This window comes from Ambystoma mexicanum, chromosome 11 (genome assembly GCF_040938575.1).
Source record: "Ambystoma mexicanum isolate Mex_15411 chromosome 11, UKY_AmexF1_1, whole genome shotgun sequence".
In the NCBI taxonomy this organism is placed as follows: Eukaryota; Metazoa; Chordata; class Amphibia; order Caudata; family Ambystomatidae; genus Ambystoma; species Ambystoma mexicanum.
The window spans coordinates 837,543,133-837,566,216 of NC_090934.1; the positions used below are offsets into that span (position 1 = coordinate 837,543,133).

At 49.4% G+C, this 23,084-nt stretch overlaps 1 protein-coding gene across 3 annotated transcripts in view; it reads left to right on the top strand.

Moving 5' to 3' along the window:
* The window catches only part of SAAL1 (serum amyloid A like 1), an 887,265-nt gene that overhangs the window by 595,515 nt on the left and 268,666 nt on the right, over positions 1-23,084 (top strand). For all 3 annotated transcript variants that reach the window (XM_069623790.1, XM_069623789.1, XM_069623791.1), the window contains one exon: positions 2,308-2,496. In XM_069623790.1, coding sequence (XP_069479891.1) covers positions 2,308-2,496 — 189 coding nt within the window. The remainder of the gene's footprint in view (positions 1-2,307; positions 2,497-23,084) is intronic.

Here is a 23,084-nt window from a genome sequence, read left to right on the forward strand (position 1 = left end):
TAGCAATGTCTACAGTCTGTTTTTAGGTCTGCCCATACCAGGGAAGACACATCAGTTTTCATGTTAGTCTGATTCCACATGCATGGATTTGAAAAGGCCCCACTGTCACATGAGGTGTCGGGCTGAATATCCCAAATTCATTCTTTTACTTATTTATTTTTATAAGTAAACTGTTAGTGGTCTATCCTATGTGTTAAGAGTCTGATTCCTTTTCAGGATATGTAGGACATAACCTTCTGCACAATACTAAATAGTCGTTTCAAAATGCTTGTCCAGAATATCCATAGAACATGCAGGTTACTTTCCTAAATCAAGTGCTTCTTCTTTCTTCCATTACCTACTAAAAGGGTGCTGCTTTCTTTGACCCTGTCCAGTGGGCTGTTTATATACACAGTCACTCTCTGCTGGAGGCCCAAGTTAGATAGAAATCTAGTGTTTTCATACCGCCAATCAATGGGGAAAACATAGAACTTTAACAGCAAATGTAATTCCTTGTGTTGCAACCCAGTTTCATTTTGATGTCACTTTTTTCTTAATGCATCCATATGCTTATTGATCCCTTCGACCAGTCATTCATTTTCATATGCTGTATATCAGACAGCCTGTCATTTTATGTCGTACTCAGTGGTTTTCTATTCCAGGACTCAATCCTTGTGCTTAATTGTTCATGTCTTGTTCCCAGGGTTTTGAACCAGGCTGTGAGGCATGCAAACTGAGAGACCATACTTTACATGATACCTACATTACTCCGCTTTTGTGTTTGATGAAATTTCCGTTTTCCTTCTGTGGGAAGCACAAGTTCCTGCATCTGTTAGCGTATCCGGAGGTTGAAGGTTTCAGGTGTCATGGTTTTGCGTTTCTTGGAATAGGATTGCTCAATCATTCCCTAGCCAAGCTTCAAGGTCTCTCCTTAAAACCTCTTTTGCATGAAGCTCACACCTTCTGCACTCTGTGATCTCAAGTAGTCCACCTGCCACTCTGGATTGGTGCAAAATGCTTTTTGCAGTTGGTCAGTGTATCGTCATCTATTTTAGGTTTGATTGTGAGTTTACAGATACATTTCTCGGAGGTTAGCCTGTTGCATCCCCTTGCTATGTTTGTTGTATTGATAAGCTGCCTTCTTTAGTGTTTGCAGATTTTTCACCAAGTTGGTGTTCCGAAGATTCTCTGCTTTTTTATATTCAAGATGCATGTGAATTTGCCCCTTCTCAGAGTTCCTGTGGTACGGCACTGGTTGGGAGAGCTGGCTCTTGGTGGTTTGATGTGATTCTGGATCTGACTTTGTTCCTCCTCTTCCTTCAATTTTTATTTAAGCACCTGAATTTATTTCAAACTGCTGGAAACTGTGATTCTTTGAGGGATGCAGCGTTGTGGGTCTACTATTTTATTACATTCATATTTTTTCTGTGGCCGTTGATTGAGGGATCACGCTTCAGCTCGTGCCCTGTCTGTGTTTGGTGTTGAAACCTGCATACCCTAATGTGTCGGGGTTGTTATATGACTTATTTTTGGATGCCGAAAGGTGTCAATGAAAGATTCATTCTGTTTGCTATAATCTCACAAAAGGAATGCGACGAGGAAGAGGGACGAAATGGTAATGCTGATTATTAATCTTCATTACTACCTCTTACAGGCTAAGGTTGTAGGGTTTTTACATGATTATCCCAGAATGGTATTTGAGCCTAAGTTGTGCCAATGTCAATATTTTATTATTGTAAGCTTGTGCCTAGAAGCTACTCAAAGGACCTTATAAATAATTTGCTTTTGCTTTTTGTTGCTTGGGCACTCGCCTGTAGGAAGTACTCACTACATTTACTTCTACCTTTGCTCTTGTTGAGAAATCTCTTTTGCGTACATACTTGGTGTGAGGTGACCCTTATAGCCTGCACATATTTTGGTAGGGTAAGTCTTTTACAAGCATGAACAAATGATGGCTTGATGCTAAATAGCAGCATTTTATGGGGGTTGTACTTACTTGAGAGCAGTGCTCTTAAGTATGTCTATTTTGTTCTTGGTCTTAGTGGTTGTGTTTCTGTTTCTAATTTTTAGCTATCAGCAGTTGCCATTTTTTAATGTAAAAAAAGCATAGAAATCTGCATAGCAAACTGCTCTTTCTTATGTCTTGTCATATTTACCAGATTAACATGTGTGACTCCATGCTGCATTCCTTGGATGTTAATAAGTCCCTCTTCAACACTATGCATTATTGCACTATCCCAATGAGAATTACAAGTTGAGGATCAATCCTGCCATTTGTTGTTTCATCATGTCGCGATTTACTTCTATTTATCTTATTTCCTTTTCCAGTACAATCTTCAGAGGTTGGAAGGGAAACCTGGAGTTTGCTGTCTGACCTAACTTGCAATGATCTGTGCCAGGCTGATGACCCACCACTTATCCTTCAAGAACAGAAGACCGTCCTGTCCTCTGTTTTGGCTGTGATGTCCGTCATGTTTTCTTCACAGATTGACCAGGAGTACATGAAGATTGAGACAAGTAAGGGCTATTGATTGCATCAATCATAAAGCATGATAATTGCCTTTCCAATGTAGGTTTAAGAGATGTATTATTACATATAATTTGCTCTAGCAGTGTTTCAAGAACGCTTTAGTAAAAACGATAACAAATGTAGAAAGGCATATTAATTCAGTCCAGGTTTAATGTATTACTGTGCCATTTGTATATGGAAGGAAAACCCAGGGCATTCACGGATGTCCTCCTGCAAACACAGTGCATTTACTTAGCCATGCCTTTTGGTCTGCTGCAAGTGACTGAGGGGCGGATCTACAAAAGACATTTTCGATTACAAAATCTCATTGAAAATCGCTTTGTAAATCAGGCCCTGAGTGAGTAAGGAAAATGCGTTTGCAAAATGATATCCCGTCAGTGGTAGGCTCTTTAAATATATGATGAACTGGTGAAATCATGTTTTCAGTGTCCGTCTTTCACCACCTGTTTCATATGCACATACTCCTATTCAAAGATGGACATTAACTTGCCACGTTATGACGTGGCCTACTGTATGGACAAAATACACCAGTCCGTGGTGAAGCATTTTAGGGTCCAGGTTCACAGTCCTTTGAAACTTAGAAAACAACCATACATTGCTTTTTTGTCTGTGAAACTATTTTCCCCTACCCGAGTATGGAGAGGGAAAGATGTCATTTCGGATCACTGCTCATCTGCGTCTTTGCTTTGCCATTCTTCTTGCCCCTTCGCACTCATCCAATTGCTCATGTTATAACATGTGCTGGCCATTTTCTTTTAATATTTTTTTTTCTTTTTTGTTAATTCAGGTTTTATTGGTTTTCACTTATACATGAGATAAACGTTCCACATTTACAGCCATACACAATTTCAACAATTGTCCTGTTATAACTCAACGTGAACTCTTCCCGCAACTGTCCCTCCCGCCCCCTCCAAAGTTCCACCACCCTGTGTTGCCTAAAGCATCAGTGCACTGCCGATGTTCATCATCTTTCTTGGCTTGGATTGCCTCTGACAGCTGTAAGGGTGGATCTGCCTCACCAGTTTCAATGGCTACCGGTGCAAACAGTCTGTATCAGGGCATCCCATCCCATGATATCTTCACTGGCGTCTAATAGACTCAAACGCACTGCCCCTCTCCAAGCCGCTGTTTCGGCCAGCGCCCACTTTTTCAGATCCCACCAACAGTCTTCAACATCAAGAACATTGGGAGGATTTCCATGCCATAGCAATTCTGCGTTTGGCCAGTATAAATGCCAAATCTTCTTATGCATGTATCTTGTGCGTTTGTGGTTTGAAAAACGGCCTAGCAAGCATCCCCCAGGTGAGAGTATGTCCAACTCCAGTTCTCCCCTGTTCATTATAACCGCCACCTCTTTACAGTATTTTCCAACCACGGGGCATGCCCAAAACATATGTAACATCCCAGCATCTGCGGCTTTGCACCTGGTCAACCTTGCGTTGTAGCGCTTGGGAACCATGAGATTCTCAAAGGTGTTGTGTATGCCCTATGTGTTACTAACAGCTATATCAGTTGTTTTCTAGCATTCCGTGACACTCTTATGGTATCTATAAAAGGGGCACCAAGATCTTCCTCCCACTTGAATATTACCGCAGGGGGGGGGCCACTGGTCAGCAGGAAGTCGTATATCCTAGATATGATGTGTCCCCGCTCCGAGATGTCATACAGGGTGTCTACAATTGAGTGCCTTTCCATTATTTCACAGTACGCCTGAGTGGCGGAAGATACTACCGAGATCAGGGTGGTCTGTACATAGAACGGATCAGAGAGCTCCATCACTGTGAGTGCCCTGTCCCATAGTCTCACCCCCAAAGACAGCAGGTGCAAGCTTAAGCTATCTCTGGGTCTCTTATGCCATAATAATTCCTTCAGATAAAAGCGTGACTCATTGGGTTGAAGCATTTGCGTGTCCGCAGTAGGGTCGTCAGCTTACCAGCCCACCACAAATTGTAGTTCTCCAGCATGGGGTCTGGCATGGATTCACATGCTCATGAATATTCCCCGTCGTCAGGCTGGGAATCCTCGGTAAAGAAAAAATCAGTATCAGTTTCGTTTCTGATCTGTCTTCTTAGTAGTAACCAATCACTGATCTCTGGGTCATACTGCCCCCAGCCAATGACTGCCCTCTCCCTATACCCCACCTCTGGCAGCCATCCTCAGATTTTTACCGCACGCTCAAGTGTTGGGAGTCCTCGTGTTTAGCTCTTGAGTTTTTGTGCTGCGTTTTCACGCTTTTTCAGGAGATTTTTTCGGTTTATTCGAGCCTCAAGTTCCACCGTTTCTACTTCCGACAACGGGTATCCGTTTCGGAATTCTTCTACGCCCCTCAAGGGTGAAGTTTTCGTCGAGCTTACACTTCTTGGAGGATTCCTGAAGATCTGCGGCCTACCTCAACGGACATGGCCCAGGACAAGGGAAGCTCGATGCCCGGATCCAAGCTGATCAGGTGCTGCCCTGGATGTGGATTGCATAACGTTTTCAAGGAGGATGAGCACTCGCGTTGTCTCTACTGTCTACATGAGGACAAGACGCACGTGGAGAAGGACTGTGCGTTCTGCAAGAACCTTTCGGAACGGACCAAACAAGATCGTCGTTCCTGCCTCGCCGCCTGGCTGGAGAAGGGCACAGCAGGTGAGAAGGCGAAGAAAAAGTCTGAGCGGGCTTCTAAGTCCTGTGAGGACGCCCCGGCGACGGGGGCCCAACAGAAGGTCAAGCACCGCGAGTCCGCGGGCACCGGGAGCGCCGAAAGGTCGGGCTCTTCGGCTGCCAGGCAGGGCGCTACTTCCCCGGCACGTTCGACCACGAGCCAGCGCTCTGGTTCGGGGAAAAGGAAGTCCGAGAACCCGGGTAAGCCGCTGGAGCGGACCCGGTCGATCTCGAAGGGGGAGGGAGGCGCTGACCCTCCCCCCAAGGCGAAGGCCCAGGACGCACCTAAGGTGGGGAGGGCTTTGATCCATCCGGCAAAGGCCTCTGTCGAAGTGGTCGCTGCAACCCTGGCGAAGCCGGCTGAGACTACGCCAGTGGAAACGGCCTCTGGGCCCAGAGTATCCCTGCCACCGCGGAGGGAATCCTCTTTCCAGCCCATCGTTAAGACCCCCGTGAAGCCCCCGGCGGAAAAAGAGGGGGGGGCAGTGGCCATTACAGACTCAGAATCAGCCTCTGAGGAGGAGCTGGTGGAAACCGAGAAAGGGCTTCAACGCGAGGTCCATAGGCCTCAACGAGAGGTTCATAGGCCTCAACGAGAGGTTCGAGAGGGTTCGATCCCAGGGGGCGGCCCCTGCTGACGTGATCGAAGATAGCGACGATGGCGACGTAGGGGGCCCAGTGGAACGGCCATCCCGTCCGTCGCAGCCATTACCCGAGCCCCAGGATAGGTCGGCGGCCATTTTGTTGGCAATCCAATCCATATGTACCGAGATAAGGACGAGATTACCACGGACCCCGACGGAGGATCCAGAACTGGGCCTGTCGGGAAGCCCTCCAAACAAGCGGAGGAGACTCCACCCCCCGCTCCGCCCTTCGTGCCTGTGAGACCTGTGGACCCCTCGTCCTCGCCGGACCCTAGAGAGGATATGGCGACGGACACAGCGACGGGGACGGACGATGATACGGCGACCGACACAGGGACGGACGATGATGGCGGCGATCACACAGCGGGCATCCCGTCATCACCCCCCACACACCCCCCGTGGACTTCCCCAGCCGACGAAATTGGCTCTTTCCACGCCATGATAACCAGGGCATCCGAGCTCTTCCAGCTCTGCCCTGAAGAACAATAAAGGGAAGGGTTTAGTACCAGCGACGAGAGGCCAAGAGGAAGACGGTGCGGTGCCTTTGCTCGACGACATCTGGATTGAGGGGCTTGCTGTCCTCAAGAACCCTTCCACGGCACCCGCCAAGAGGGACAGGTATGAGAAGAAGTACCGAGCCCCCGATGCTGCCCCCTTGTGCCTCAGGGCCCAGCCAGCGCCGGACTCGGTCGTCTCGGCAGCGGCTAAGAAGAAGGCAGTGGGTGCGGCGGCTTCAACTTCCACTTCCCCGCCGGACAGTGAGGGCAAGAAGTTGGACTGCATGGGATGACGAGTCATCTCGTCGTCGGCGACGACGATTAAGGCGGCCAATGCATTAGCGATTGTGGCCCGCTACAACAGGGAGCTCTGGTTCAAGATAGCTCCCCTGCTAGACTTCCTACCTGACGACAAGAGGGCGGAGGCCCTAGAAATTCTGCAGGGAGGCGAGGTGGCGTCGAATCACGCCATAACGGTGGCAACGGACATTGCCGATACCAGATTTCGCCAACTGGGCAACAGTTTGCCTCCGACAGCGAGGATGGCTCAAGGCGACAGGCTTTCGCCAGGATGTCCAGACCAGAGTGTTGGACATGCGGTTCGACGGCAACAACCTCTTTGGTAAGGCGGTGGACGAGTCTCTACAGGCCATCAAGACCGACTCGGAGACGGCCCGGGCCCTAGGGGTGCTTCAACAGCGACGGCCCTTTCGGAGCTCCGGAGGCAGACAGTGTGCCTCCAAAGGTTCCAGCGGTGGCTCCTCCACTTACCGCCAGGCGGCCCGCTCCTCTTCCCAGGAGGCCTACAGAGGTCGCGGCAAGCAAGGGGGAATCCCGCCGTCGTCGCCAAGGCGGCAAGGCCGCCTCCAAACAAGACTGACCCCGCCGTGTTGTCGGGCCCCCACCGAAGCACCCCGGTCGGAGGCCGGCTGCCGAAGTTCGTCAGTGTGTGGGAGTCCATCTCCACCGACCGTTGGGTGTTGGACACCCTGGCCAACGGGCACTCGCTGGAATTCCAAAAGAAGTGCCCTCGCATTCCTCCCGTGGCCAGGAAGGAAAATCACGTCCCTCAACTGCTGTTGGAGGTAAGGGCGATGCTCAAGAAAGGTGCCATCGAGCTCGTCCCCAGAAGGCTCCGGGGATTCGGAGTGTACTCAAGGTACTTCCTCGTCGGGAAGAAGACAGGCGGTTGGCGCCCCATCCTGGACCTGCGTTGCTTAAACAAGTACATCAAGGCGCAGAAATTCAGGATGGTCACCCTCCAGCAGGTGCTGGGACAGCTGGAGGAAGGCGACTTCCTATCGTCTTTGGACCTGGAGGATGCTTCCTTCCACATCCCTATTCTAAAAAGGCACAGGAAGTTCCTCAGGTTCGTGTTTCAGGGACGCCACTACCAATTCAGAGCCCTACCGTTCGGATTAAAGTCGGCACCCAGGGTTTTCACCAAGTGCCTGGCACCAGTGGCGGCGCGGCTGTGCCTGCAGGGGATCCACGTTTACCCCTACCTGGACGACTGGCTAATCCGGGCAAGGACAAGGGAACTCGCCGTCGAACACACGGCGAGGACCGTCCGGTTGCTCACGGAGCTGGGGTTCGCCATCAACTACCCCAAATCCCACCTGGTTCCATCGCAGATAGCACTGTTTCTGGGAGCGAAGCTCGATACAGTGGGGCAATTGGCCTCCCCTTCAGAGGAGAGGACCGAGACCATCCTGGGCAAGGTGCGGCACCTGATAGCCACGGACGTGGCCAGGGTGAGGTCCATCAAGTCCCTCGTCGGGATGATGTCCTCCTGCATCTATCTTGTACCCCTTTGCAGACTTCGGATGCATCCGCTACAGGAGTTCCTCGACGCCCCCTGGCTTCAGGCGAGGGGCTGTTTCGAGGACAGGATCCCTCTCGACGAGGAGCTCCTTCGGGCGATCTTATGGTGGGGCATCCGTGCTCACCTCACGACAGGCACGGAATTTCAAATCCCGGCGTTTCAGGAGACGGTGACGACGGACGTCTCTCTGGAGGGTTGGGGGGCCCACACCGGAAGCCTCCAAGCAAGAGGCCTTTGGCTCCTGGAGGAGAAGTCTCTCCACATCAACATTCTGGAGCTCCGAGCAGTGTTCTGGGCCCTCAAGTCGTTCCTTCCGTCCCTCAAGGGCAAAGTGGTGAGGATCTTCACCGACAACACCACCGCGATGTTCTATATACGGAAGCAAGGAGGCACCAGATCCCCAGCCCTATCCAAGGAGGCCCAGGATCTGTGGCACTGGGCCATCGCCCAGGGAATGTTTCTGGTTCCCTTCCACCTGGCAGGAATAAAAAAACACCATCGCCGACTCACTCAGCAGGAAGCTGCGCTCGTGCCACGACTGGGATCTGCGCCAGGATCAAGTGAATCGACTCTTCCAACGATGGGGCAAACCCCAGATCGACCTGTTCGCGACGGTGACAAACTCCAAGTGCCAGAGGTTCGCCAGCAGGTTCCCAAAGCCGAGGAGCATGGGCGATGCTTTCTCGTTCCCTTGGGACGGCCTGTTTCTGTACACGTTCTCTCCGTTGCCGTTGCTGCTCCGCCTCATCAACCAGCTCAAGAAGTCCAGGTGCAGGATGATCCTCGTCGCACCAGCGTGGCCGAGGCAGATCTGGTTCCTGGACCTTCTGGACTTGTCAACGTCCCCACCAGTCAAGCTGCCGGTGGACACGGATCTTCTCTCCAGAGAAGGAGGCGCCATTCTCCATCACGACCCACAGTCGCTGAACTTGCATGGATGGCTCCTGCAGCACTAGAGTTCGGAGGGTACGATATCCCGGGTGATTGCAGAGAGGTTCTTGCAAAGTCCAGGGCGTCCTCAAGTGTTACGGTCATAAATGGAAGAGGTTCTCTGTCTGGTGCTGTGCACCTGAGATTAACCCTCTGCGGATTACGGCCCCTCAAGTGCTGCCGTACCTACTGTCGCTGGCCAAAGCTGGACTGTCTCACGCCTCCATAAAAATACATTTGGCTGCCATCTCCCGATATACCACGGACTACGGGACGGGCGTCCTTGTGGTCTCATCACCTGGTGAAGGAATTTATGAAGGGACTATTCCGATCATTCCCGCCTGTGAAGGCACCTGCCCCGGCGTGGGAGCTTAATGAGGTGCTGACCAGGCTCATGGGAGCCCCATTTAAGCCTATTCATTCGGCGCCTTTGAAGTTCCTGTCATGGAAGACAGTGTTCCTCGTGGCCATCACCTCTGCACGACGAGTGGGAGAGATTCAGGCCCTATCTTGCAAGCCTACATACTTGACTTTTCATGACACGAGGGTGGTGCTGAGGACGCACCCCTCAATGCCCAAGGTGCCGTCGGACTTCCACCTCAACGAGCCCTTGGTGTTACCAGTTTTATTCCCGTCGCCTTCGACGCTAGCCGAGAAGACTTTGCACTCGCTGCATGTAGCTAGAGCGCTGAAGTTCTACGTGGACCGCACGAAGAGTTTTCGGAAGACGTCACAACTGTTTGTGAACTTTGGGTCTGTGAATCAAGGGAAGGCTCTCTCGAAGACTACCATTTCCAGATGGCTCTCCGGCTGCATCATGCATAGTCACCGGTTTGCAAACCGACCGCTGCCCGGCCGTCCGAGAGCCCATTCGACCAGAGCAATCGCTGCTACCACGGCATTCCTGTTTGGTGTGCCCCTGCTGGACATCTGCAGGGCTGCTATGTGGAGGTCGACGCACACCTTCACAAGATTCTACTGCGTCGATCGGGACTCCAGGGAGGAGTCCAGGGTCGGCCAAGCAGTGCTGCGCAACCTGTTCGCTTAAGGTGAGCCTGGTGAGGAGGTAAGAGATGCTTAATGTTGAGTTGTTGTATTGCTTAATTTTGAGCCTGTTGCCACCTCCCGTGGTTGTGCATGTGTATACTGCTATGTATTCTTTTATTCATGAGCATGGGAATCCATGCCAGACCCCATGCTGGAGAAGGAACAAGTTACTTACCTGTAACTGTTGTTCTCCAGCATGGGTCTGGCATGGATTCACATGTGAACCCTCCCACCTACCCCTCTGCGGCTCTTCGCTTGGTCATACTGCCACTTGGCGTGCTACCAAATCTGAGGATGGGTGCCAGAGGCGGGGCTTAGGGAGAGGGCAGTCATTGGCTGGGGGCAGTATGACCCAGAGATCAGTGATTGGTTACTACTAAGAAAGACAGATCAGAAACGAAACTGATACTGATTTTTTCTTTACCGAGGATTCCCAGCCTGACGACGGGGATTATTCAGGAGCATGTGAATCCATGCCAGACCCATGCTGGAGAACAACAGTTACAGGTAAGTAACTTGTTCATTGCCCAGCAATGTAATATAACGTTAAGTGTGGGACACTGTTCCTCTTTCCGCATAAGGTCTATATAGAGAAGACAATGCTATCCTGCCGTTTTGCCACAAAAATCCCCTACAGATGCTTTCTAGTGATTTAAAGAAGGGTTTGGGTATGTAGAATGGACATTTATAGAGTAATGCAGTAACCTAGGCTGGACCACCATTTTCAACAGAGCTGCTCTCCCCATTAGCGAGAGGGGTAATTTAGCACAGAACCTCATGGAGTTCCTGATGCCTTCCAGAGTTTTCAGCGTGTTATTAATGTGTTCTGACCGCGGGTCATGGTATATGTTGACCCCTAAGTATCTAAATGTGGACACCCTCCACTGTAATGCAAGGACTGGCAGCCTATTTTAGCCTTTTCTTGCTAGTCCCGCTATCGGAAAAAAAGGCTGATTTATCTGTACTGATTGTAATTCCAGATAACTTTGCAAATAGTGCCAGGTCTTCCATCAACAGCTCTAAGTTGTCTTCTGGGTTCTGAATATATAGCAATGTATGGTTGGCGTACATCAATATCAGATGACTTACACCATCAATAACTATGCCGGCCGCAATGTATTCTGTCCTTAAGTACTGCGCGTTTGGTTCCATGGCTAAGATGTGAAGCAATGGGGACAGCGGGCTAACCTGTCTGAGGCCTTTCTCTAGCTCCCATTCTTCCGAGATTTGTCCACCTGTCTTAACTCTTGCGACTGGTCGAGTATAAACCAGTCCTATCCATTTTTTGTATGCCTGTCCTCAGCCGAACCTGTGCAGTGTTGCATAAAGCCAGTCCTATCGCACTGAATCGAACGCCTTTACAGCATTAAGAGTGGCTATGGCACAAGGGGTCTCCCGGAACGCGGTGCTATCCATCACATGGTGCAGCCGCTGCATATTCTAAGCCATGCTTCTACCTGGTACATATCCCATTTGATCGGAATCTACCAGAGTGTGGATCACCCTCTGCAAACATTTTGCTAACGTAGCAGTCAATATCTTATTGTCCTGGTTAAGCATTGACAGGGGCCTATATGAGCTACACTCAAGTTGGTGATTTGTGGGTTTTGAGGAGGGTTATAATAATAGATTCCCTAAAGCCTTAAGGGAGGGCACCTGCATCCTAAGAGTCAGTGAAGGCGTTAAGTAAATGCGGGGCCAGCTCCGTTGTGTAGTCTTTATAAAGCTCTCCAGGCAGGCCATCCGAACCTGGAGTCTTGCCTGTCGGCACATTGTATTTCTTCTAGCGTAATGGGTGCTTCCAAGCTATCAAATGCCCCTTGGCTTACGCTAGGGAGGTGCATCTCTTCTAGCACTTCCTCTATATGAGCCTGCGATGTTTGGGGCCCCTCCTGATAGTGGGACTGATAACATTCCTGGAAGGCCTCGTTGATTCCCACTAGGGTATGGCACAGGTCCCCCTGCTGCTTATGTATCAAGTAAATAGGGCCACACCTTTCTTCTTTATTATATTGCCATGCCAGCAACCTGCCTGTCTTATCCCCCTCTTTATGCTGCCTCTCAATATACTTGGAATAATTGTTTGCCAAACCGCTCCCAACATTCCACTCATTTCTTTCGCAGCACCTCTACCTTTGCATCACTGCCAGTTTGAACCGCTTTGATTGGGTCTGCTCCAATTTCCGTAATTGTTCCTCCGCTGAGGATAATTCTCTACTAATTGTTGCCGGAACACTGCCACTTTGAGAGCCTCCCTGAAAGTTCCTGCACTGGATTCACTGCCTGTGTAAGAAAATGATAGTGATGCTATCTTTGATGCTATCTTTGATGTGTTTTCGGAAGAGGATATCGGGCAAGGATTCACTCTTAAGCCTCCACATAGGTATTGGAGCTCTACTACCATTGCAGACAGAGCGGGCGTGATCTGATAGGACCCTTCCTTTTTACTCTGCAAGTGTGATGTGATGAGCCAATCCGTGGCCTACAAAAAAGTAATCTATCCTAGTGTGTGTATTGCATGTGGTGCTGAGAAGTGCGAGAAATGTCTGAGTCTGGATGGAGTGGGGCTGGTTTATGGAATTTGGTGTCTGATCTGTCCAATATTGGATTGAGTGTGCAATTAAAGTCAGCCCCCCGGATCCCCCATAAGATGTTGCTGTTTCTATAGGGGCTAAGCCTTGGGTAAAGTGTCTGGAAGAACGTAGCAGTATTATGATTGGGAGCATACTTGTTGACAAAGCATGTGGCCACTTGTTCTAGAAGACCCTGTACCAACACCATCCTGCCCTCATTGTCAGTTTTAATATTGGTGACATTAAACGGTACAGTGGCCGCTACCCAAATCAGGACCCCTCGGGCATAGGCAGAGTACAGTGAGCCGACCACCCGCCCCCTCCATTTACTCGCCAACAGTGTTTGCTTGTTCGGCCGTTAAGTGTGTCTCTTGCAGCAAAGCAATATCTATTTTACATCTTCTCAGATATGAGTAAACTCTGTTTCTCTTTAAATAATTGTTTAAGCCCCTGAGATTACAGGTAAGTACATTTACGGCAATAGCCATGACCCTTTGTCTATGTCGCGGTGCATGCCCTCGGACATCAGGAGCAGACCAGCCTACCCCAGTTACTAGCACCTATGGGGACCTTTAAGGCCCCAAAAGGTTGCCTCAAGACTTCCTGGACTCTGTCCTAGCACCAGGCTCATAATATTCTTTCAAGTAAGTCAGGTTGCAGGGGAAGAGGAATCCCATTCAGTCCAGCCTGAGGCTTGGCTGGAGGGACTACTTTACCTGGGACTACTTGTGCAGTGTGTGGCTGGAGGGACTACTTCACTTGGGACTACTTGCGTGAGGCTATATAAACCACACCCTAAGGACAGAACACGCTTCGCATTATTCTGCACTCCTGCAGCGTAATGCTCACCGTGTCTGCTAGCTCCAGTCAACCCGGTCTTCAGCCACGGCCGTCTTGGGAATCACGAACCATCACCTGTGGAGAAAGAAAGGAAGGAGAGCGAGAGAATAAGATCAAGGACAACAGTTAAGTTTTTACCAGAAGCTCCATCTGAAAGGCTTCCTCTTCACTCCAGCGTCACTGCACCTGCCGAACAGTAAAGAAACATCAGGTTAGCCGTGCAGGGAAAAAGAGCCATATTAAAGACATTTCAACATTGCGCAAGCACTAATACTCATCCGGAGGCTGCACTCTCCTGCGATCCATCTAGGTGTCTTCACGCGATCGCCGCTTCGAAGTCACCGCACCTGCAGAACAGAAAAGGAACAGCAGGTTAGTCGCGCAGGGGAACAAGAACCATATATTAAGACATGTTCACTTCGCATTAGCGCTAAACTCACCTTTTGGAATCCTGCTCAACATTGTGGAGAGGAGGCACTCTTCACCTGGCACATCGAAACCCCATCTACAAAGAAACAAGCACAGTAGTAAGGACTTTGGCAACAAGAACTCTAAGCAAAACTATACCAACAATCTATTGGCATAGAGACTTACCTACAGAGTCACAGTTGTTCAAAACTCTACAGCAGCCCGTAGGATCAGTGAGGCAACTAGATCCTATGAACAACAACGCGCCCGTGCATACAGTCGCAGGATGGAGAGTCTGCCATTAATAAATCGAAGGTGAGACATAGTAGGGGGGCGCACAAGGAGGTCACAGGAGGTGGGAGCCGGTCCTCCCCCTTATGGCTAGTTAATATTTCATTTCAACATTCCAGGCAAACCTGCACTTGTGACCGAAGGGGTAAAAACAGAGAGGACACGTGCAGCCATTCACTGCTCCGCTTCGTGTGACGCTGATGGAGACAGTCACCTCTCATCTTCGTTCTGCACCCCTGTGGAGACCAGGTGAGCGTAAAAGAACGCGAAGCCATTCATACAAATCTCTACCTGGGCGCCATGGAAACCTCACAGACAGACCAATTAGCCCAGCTTTTGGGGGAACTCAGAGCAGAGGTGCATTCAGTTCGGCAAGAAACCAACACTCTAAGGAGAGAACTGATTGTGGCCAAGTAGCGTACTGATGACCTAGCCATACAACTACTCCAATCTCAGGCTGGTCACAAACCATTACCTGGAATGGGGGCAACACTCCCAACTCAGTCAAGCAATCCAGTTCAGGTGGGCCTTCTGGGAGCTATACCTTTGGCTCCACCGGAACGCTTTGCGGGAGACCCAAAACGGTTTGCGGTTTTTTTATGAACCAGTGCTGCCTTAATTTCCTATGTAGGCCTGGAGCCTTTCCGGACGATCAATCAAAAGTGGCCTTTGTACTTTCATACCTCAGTGGCAGTGCCGCGGACTAGTCGGTACCACTAGTTAATCAAGACTATTCCCTTCTACGAGATTTCCAGGGGTTTCAGCAGAATATGGAGAAGTTGTTAGCCCGACATTCCCAAAGCCAAGCATTAGATAGCAAACTGTCTCTACGTCAAGAAAACCAGGATCTGTTAACATATATCACAACCTTCAACAGACTGGTGGTGGAAACCAGTTGGCCCGAAGACCAAGAACTACGCTGTTTCATCGTGGGTTGAGAGGGCGAGTTAAAAGACGTTTTGGCTCAAGTGGTTACTCCACCCAGAGACTGTGTGGAATACATTGACTTGGTGGTGCAGCTGGACCACAGACTACAGAACCGGAGAGCTGACCGAGCTAGATTGGAGAATCGGGTGTTTGTGCGTCCAAGAGACAACCCTTCCAAAACCACCGACATGTCCGAACCCATGCAAATTGGAGGAGTACGGGGACCGCTATCCAAGGCTGAAAGACACAAAAGAAGGCAAGAACAGTTGTGCTTATATTGCGGGACAGCCGGTCATTTCCTTCGAGACTGTCCAGTGAAACCACCCAAGAAGGCAGTCGGGCCGCTGACAAGGTCAGCACAGAGCCAGAGCCTGAAAACTACCCCGCCCGACAAGCATAGAGGTCCGTTTGTCGAGCGAGAAGAAGGACTCTCAGACCTCGCACCTAGCCTTACCAATGATCCTCATCAGTCACCAGCAACCGTCTCGTATGCATGCAGTCATAGCTTACTTCGACAGCGGAGCCATTGGTAACTACATGGATCGAGAATTGGCTTCAAGGATGAGTCTTCCTCTTTGCGAAAAGGCAACAACTGATCTGGTCACCACTGTCGATGGAACGGAGAACTCTTCTGGTCCTGTAACACACTCGACGACAGAGATGACACTGTTGTGCCAAGATGGGCATCGGGAAACCATTGTGTTCGACTTAATCAAGGCTCCACAATTCCAAATAATTCTGGGAATGCCGTGGTTAGAAACACACAATCCTTGCATAGACTGGCGTGCTAAGAGGCTAGCCTTCTCAGAATGTGCTCATACATGTTATCAAGTAGATGAACACCTGACCAAAGAAATTGCAACAGTCATGAGTCTGACAAATCTGCTACCCCAGGAATACCAGGATTTTCAGGAAGTTTTCCAGAAGGACCAAGCAATAAATTGCCGCCTCATAGACCATACGACTGCCAGATCGGTTTATACCTGGTGCTCCGATTCTATGCAGTCGAATCTACGTGCTCACTGAGCCCGAGAATCTTCATCTAAAAAAATATTTAGACCAAAACCTGGCAAACGGCTTCATTCGTCCGTCCAAGTCCTCGGCGGCCTCACCCGTATTCTTCGTCCCTAAAAAGGAAGGAGATCTAAGGACTTGTATCGACTACCGCACATTAAACCAAGTGACAGTAAAAAACCGGTACCCGTTGCCTCTAATCCCAGAACTGCTGGACCAAGTGAAGGACGCTCGAATTTACACTAAGTTGAATCTCAGAGAGGCGTACCATCTCGGACGAGTCAAAAAGGGGGGACGAATGGGAGACCGCCTTCCGCACCAAGTATGGGCTATTTGAATAACAGGTGATGCCCTTTGGGCTCTGTAACGCCACGGTGGCGTTTCAATATTTTATGAACGACGTCCTTCGAGAGCTAATTGACGTCTGCGTCGTAGTATACATTGACGACATTCTGGTGTACTCCTCTTCCGAGCAGGACCATGTGAGACACGTCCGTGCTGTCCTTGAAAAACTCCGGCAACATAAGCTATATGCCAAGTTAGAAAAATGCTTCTTCCATGTTTATTAAGTCGAGTTTCTCGGGTTTGTTCTAACCCCTCGTCGTGTTCGTATGGACTCGTGGAAAGTAGACGCTATCCTCAAGTGGCCTTCTCCAACTTCAATCAAGGGAGTCCAGAGCATGTTTGGATTTGCAAACTTCTATCGCCGATTCATTCCAGGCTTTTCGCTATTGGTGCATCCCATCACATCCTTATTACAAAAGTCTAAGCGCTTCCAGTGGTCGAAAGAAGCGGAAAAGGCTGTTAGGCAGAAACCTGTGCAGTTCCCTTAGGAAACACTGCAAAAGATTTAAGACTACAGGTGTTGGCATTAAACCCACTTGGTAGCAGTCTGCACCACCCAGATTTACCTCGTAGCTGTGGCTGAGCAGTCAGACTTCCCTCAGGAAGAGTTAGGCAGCATGCAAAGTATACACAATAGGTACCCAGATACAATAATACAAGCAAACACTGACCAGAGCTTTGGTATCAAAGTATATAATTATTTATTTAAAAACACACGGTTTGAAACACTCCAGCACTCTTATTGTAAAATATTCTGAACAGTTTCTATTATAATATATACACCCCTTTTTCCTCATCAGATAAGTCACTGTAAAACACCACTTATTTTCATACAGAGGTGAGCGCTTAACTAGATGGCACTCCAATAAGTTTGTGAGAAAGGGAGGGAAAAAGACAGAATATGGAAAGGTACACCACCCTAAGATTGAGGAACACTGTTAGCAAGGCAGAAGAGCAAAAAGTCACTGGTGAGCCAAAGTCCAAAGGCTGGGCCCACTCTTAGAGAGAGCAGAGCACAAATGCGCCCAAGATCACACAGTTACACTATGCTTAGAAAGTATTGCAGAGGGTTCAAAAAGAGTTTAGAGAGGCTTAGGAAAGTTTAGCCAGGGTGTCCCAGGCTAACCCAGGTTCGAAAGCCGGGGGCTAAATCTACCCTGTACAGTCGGTAGCAAGGGAAGCCAGGCGGGACACGGTACCTTAAGTGGGAAGGATCCTCCAGCGGTGGCAGTTGTTCCTGGTAGTGGGTGCAAGTTGCGTCGTCGTCAAGGGGGAAGAGAAGATCTCAACTTGGAGGAAAGACGAAGGTCGTTGCACTACCAGGGCAGAAACCAGCTGCGGAGTTTTCCGGTTAAAGGTGGTACCTTTGTTTCGCGGTCGTGAAAAAACATGGTATCCCTGTTGCCGGGGTGCTTGGCACAGGCAAGGCGGCCACGAGGTACGTCGGGAAGGCGAAAAGACGGTGAAACTGGTTATCCCCACCAGTCAAAGGAAGCAGACTCTCCGGCGGGAGATCTCCTCTTGTCGTTGGGAAAAGTGGTGAGGCAGTCCAGCAGGGCTCCACCGGTGGTGGTGTCGTGGCAGGTCGGCTCAGCTTCTCCCTCGTCGGATTCTTAGGTCCTGTGGCGACTTCTGAAGTTCCAGTCCCCAAAGCCCTGCTTTTATGCAGAAAACCCCCATTCACTCAGCCTAGCTGTCACTCAAACATGCTAAGTGGTGAGCCGGCCGACTCACCACTTGGGCCAATCAGGATGGAGTGCGACTTGAGTTGCCTAGGCAACTCAGTCCAGGGTGCCTCAATTCCCCTCCACCCCTCCTAAGTACCCCAGACAGAGTGGCACCACTTTGGAGGGCTTCTGTGGAGAAGCCCGCCAAAAAGTGGAACAAAGGGCTCGACTTGGGTTGGAGTCATAGAAGAGAACACAAACGCCATTTTAGAATCAAGTTTTGGCAAAAAATACCAACCGGAGAATTAATATTAATTAAATAAACCGGCGGTATGTTCGAGGCTACCGTAAATAATTAAATAAAGATAGTAGCCTAAAACAATGGGAAATCCCATAGGAAAATATTTGCGGTTGAATATAAAAAGTAGTATCCACTGCCACCAGCCAAAACTCGATCAGGGGGGACGGAGACGTGCCCCCTCGACTAACAGACCCTGGGGCAATTGAATTGCCCCAGCCAGTGCGTCCACAATATGATGGTTTGTACTGGTTCTGTTCAGAATTTAAGACTAGTAAAGTCAATGGTGACTTTACATGCCCTGGGAGACAGTAGTCAGTCCCAGGGTATGGAGTCTATACTGGGGGGTCACTATGACACCCCTATGTTACTGCACGGAGGGTGCTGTGTAACACACATCACAAAAACACATGAAGCCCTATGGAGTAAAAGACCCCATAGCCCATTAAACACATCTAGATTCAAAGAAACACACTCAAATCATGCCCAAGAGTGAGGGTAAAAGAGTCTCACTCTTGGCAGGAGAAAAAATAAACCCCAAAAATCCAGCAAAGCTGCTGGGGGACTCGCTAGGTTAGGAAATTCAGCCTAAACAGAGAATTCTCCCTAACAAAGGCCTTACAAGACCTGAAAGAGAAATTCCCCCCAGCCCCAGTCTTGAAACACCCTCGCCCAGATCTCCCGTACACGGTAGAAACCGATGCTTCTAGTCTGGCAATGGGTACGGTCCTCTCTCAAAAAGATCCCGAGACAGGTCAGCTACACCCAGTGGCCTTTTGGACACGAAAATTCACAGCACCTGAACTGAATTACGCCGTAACGGACAAGGAACTTCTAGCCATCAAGGCAGTGTTTAAAGCTTGGCGGCATTATCTCCTAGGGGCCAGACACACCATTACAGTGATCACAGATCATCGCAATCTACAATACCTAAAGACGGCAAAGGCCCAAGCCTCTCGCCACCTCCGATGGGCGCTGTTCTTTGCTGAATACGATTTTGTGATTACATACGACCTGGTTGCCGAAACGGAAAAGCGGATGCTAGGTCCCGCATTGGGATGGAAGAAGCAAACTCTAGTCCTGACGCAGTAGCCATAATCCCTGGACGAAGAATCCTGAGAATTACTACATCTCTGACCTTGGATGACATCCACAAGGACATTTTGCATCTCCTCGACACCAAGACTCTACATGATTAGTCGACTAAAAGCAAACACCATGCAGTCAGAAATCATTTGCCATACTTTCAAGGACGCCTTTATTTAACCATTAAGGAACTTTAGGAAAAAGTCATCTCAAATTACCACGAATCATTGGTAGAAGGTCATCCTGGAATTGCAAAAACCAAAGCCAAGGTCTAGAGGCATTTCTGGTGGCCACCATGGCGTAAAGACATCAAGCAATTTGTGCTTTCATGCGGCATTTGTGCACAAAACAAAGCCCAGAAAAAGAAACCATCGGGTCTACTACAACCTCTGGACGTTCCACCTACACCCTGGTATACACTGTCTCTTGATTTTATCACTGATCTCCCTCCCTGTAATGGATTTAAAACCATTTTAGTGGTGGTAGACTTGTTTTCCAAAATGGCCCACTTTATTCCTCTAAAAGGTTTACCCTCAGCTTTGATTCTGGCAATGGAGTTCCTAGAACAGATTTTCCGGATACACAGATTCCCCTCCGTTCTAGTTTCAGATCGGGGCAGTCAGTTTATCTCACATTTTTGGAGAAAATGTTGCAAGTTAGCCCAAATTGATGCAAGACTTTCCACCAGTCCCCATCCTCAAACGGATGGTCAAACCGAGAGAACCAACCAAACACTGGAACAGTACCTGAGATGCATGTTACACCAAACGGAAGGCAGCTGGAAGGACGTTTTATGGATAACCGAGTATGCCTGTAACAATTCCTTACACTCCAGCACTGGGCAGAGCCCGTTCTATACGATATACGGAATGCATCCGCGAACCTCTGAGCTCGATCCACCTCAACATTTGGAAATGCCAGCAATAAGAAGTTTGCACACTACCATTACACAAGCCTTCAAGAGAGCGACAGAACATCTAAGGAAAAATACAAGAAATCCGCAGATCAACATAGTAGTGAAGCTCCAAAGTATCAGGTTGGGGGTGAAGTCTGGCTAGCCTCGAAACACATACCAATAAAAGGAACCCATACATTTAATCCCAGATATTTGGGTCCATACACCATTGATGCCTTCATCAATCCGGTGGCGGTAAAATTGGAGTTACCTCCGAACATGCAAGTCCATCCTGTGTTTCACATCTCTCTTTTGAAACCAGTGCAACCTGGAACTCGGGTAACGAAACCACCAAAACCAATCATGGTCGACGGGGAACCTGAATTTGAGGTTAAACATATTCTGGACTCCAAACTTGTCAAATCAAAACTATTCTTTCGAAGGGATTGTGTCCTCCGACGTATTCCTCATCTTAGATATCTCCTTCCAGCTCTGCTGGCCTCGGAAAATTTTTTCTCTCTAGAGGGCGCTGCGCGTCCACGTCCTTCGAGTCGATGTCCCTCGACAGCCGCCGTATCGACGCCGACGTCATCCTGGCTATAAAGGCCGCGCGCAGCGCCCGTTGCTCAGTTCAGTTTTTCCGCGCGTACTCAGTGCCTTGGAATACCGTTGCTCAGTTTTGTCAGGTTAAACCTATTTACCTCCAGTTATTCGATCCGTACTCGATGGCTTCTTCGTCGGAACCGACAACTACTCGATCCGGCTTCAAAAAATGCCGAGATTGTGGGAAAAAGATGTCGCTGACTGACCCTCATAGAGTTTGTCTGTGGTGTTTGGGAGCTGAACACCATTGTTCGGAGTGCGAGGACTGTATGTCCATGACAGCTAAGGCCCTGAAGGAGCGTAGGGGGAAGCTGGAGAAAGGTAAGACTTTTAAAGCTTCTTCTTCGTCGACGAAGTCGAGACATTCGTCTCCTCGTCACCATTCGCACTCCAGATCTCGGAGTGGGTCTCATCACTCCTCGAGATCGAAGCACTCGAAGAGGAGACGTCGAAGATCCCCTTCTCCGTCTTCCTCTTCCTCTGTTTCGCCAAAGAGAATCCCGTGCCCCACGAAACATAGTTCCCGGGCTGAATGGGAGGAATTCCGCAAAAATATGATGAGCGTCTTCGAGAAAGCAGCCTCGACCTCCTCGAAGACTGCCGAGAGCGATGCTCTGGTCGAAAGACCCGAAGGTCAAAAACGCTGCGAGTCGCAGTACCCGGCGAAGGAAACCTCTCGAGCGCGTCACGAACCCTCGAGCAGGACTATGACCTCCAAACCTTCCTCGAAGGTTCCGTCGACGACGTCGACGAAAGTTCCGTCGAGGTCGATGTCTTCGACGTCGTTGTCGAAGGGGCCTTCGACACACGAGTCTGTCGACTCGACGCCAGCTTCGACACCGGTGTCGACGCCAAGAAAAGTCACGGTTACGACACACCCAGTGTCTATCCCCAGGTCCTCGACGTCGATGGCTTTGAGATTGTCGAGTAGAATCCCAATTCTGTCGAGGTCTTCGAGGCCTCCCCCTTTGTTTTTGACGCCTCGCTCGAAGCCTTCGACGTCGGCGTCGACGACATCGACGTTTTCGAGGCCGATTATGACAAGTTCGGCACCCTCTGCCTTGGAAATGGGGTTTACACCCTTTATGAGTTCAGAACAATTGAGAACTATGTCCTCAATATTGGAAGAGGGTGAATTGTCTGAACAGGAAGACACCTTTGAGTTGCAGAGACCTGTAACCCCAATTAGAGAGGAATTTTCCTCTGAAGAACGCAGGTTAAAGGATCTTCATGATTCCTTACATGAGGCCAAGTGGGTTAGACACCTCCCCTGAGGTGGAGTTTGCTAGGCCAGACCCGGGGGAACATGCTGAAACCCCCTATAGAGCCTTAATGGCCAGGATCACAGAGTTTATGGGGTGGTCTGCACCTTCACAATCTTTCCAACAAGATGACCTCACGGATATTCTTGACAAAGGCCCATAGGAGGATCCTGTGGTGCCTTTTCATAAAGCTCTTCAGAGGAAGATCATGACAAACTGGGAAACCCCAGATGTCGTGCCAGCAGTAAATAAAAAACTGTCTACAAAGTACAGGGTATCCTCTACAGACCCGGAGTTTTTGTCTAAACACCCATCCCCAGAAAGTCTGGTGGTAAAGGCAGCATCCTCTACCGATGTCAAGACGGCTTATCCTACCGTCCCACAGGACAGGGATGATAAAAAATATGATGCTTTGGCAAAGAAAGTCTTTTCGGCATGTAGCATGGCGTTAAAATCTGTTAATGCTACTTGCACCCTTGCTAGATTCAGCCATACACTTTGGGAGTGTGCTTCTACAGCGGCTGACTGCATCCCGGAGGGAGAAGAAAGGGATGCGTTCCTGAATATTATACAGGACGGTAAAGACGCTATGTGCGAATCCCTAAAGACGGGCATTGATTCGGCTGACAGTATCAGCAGAGCAATGGCGGCAAGTAGAACAACCAGGAGATTCGCTTGGTTGAGAAAGTCTGCTTTTGCCCCAGATGTGCAAGCCAGGCTCTTGAACATGCCATTCGATGGCTCTTCTTTGTTCGGGAAAAAGGCGGATGACAGTTT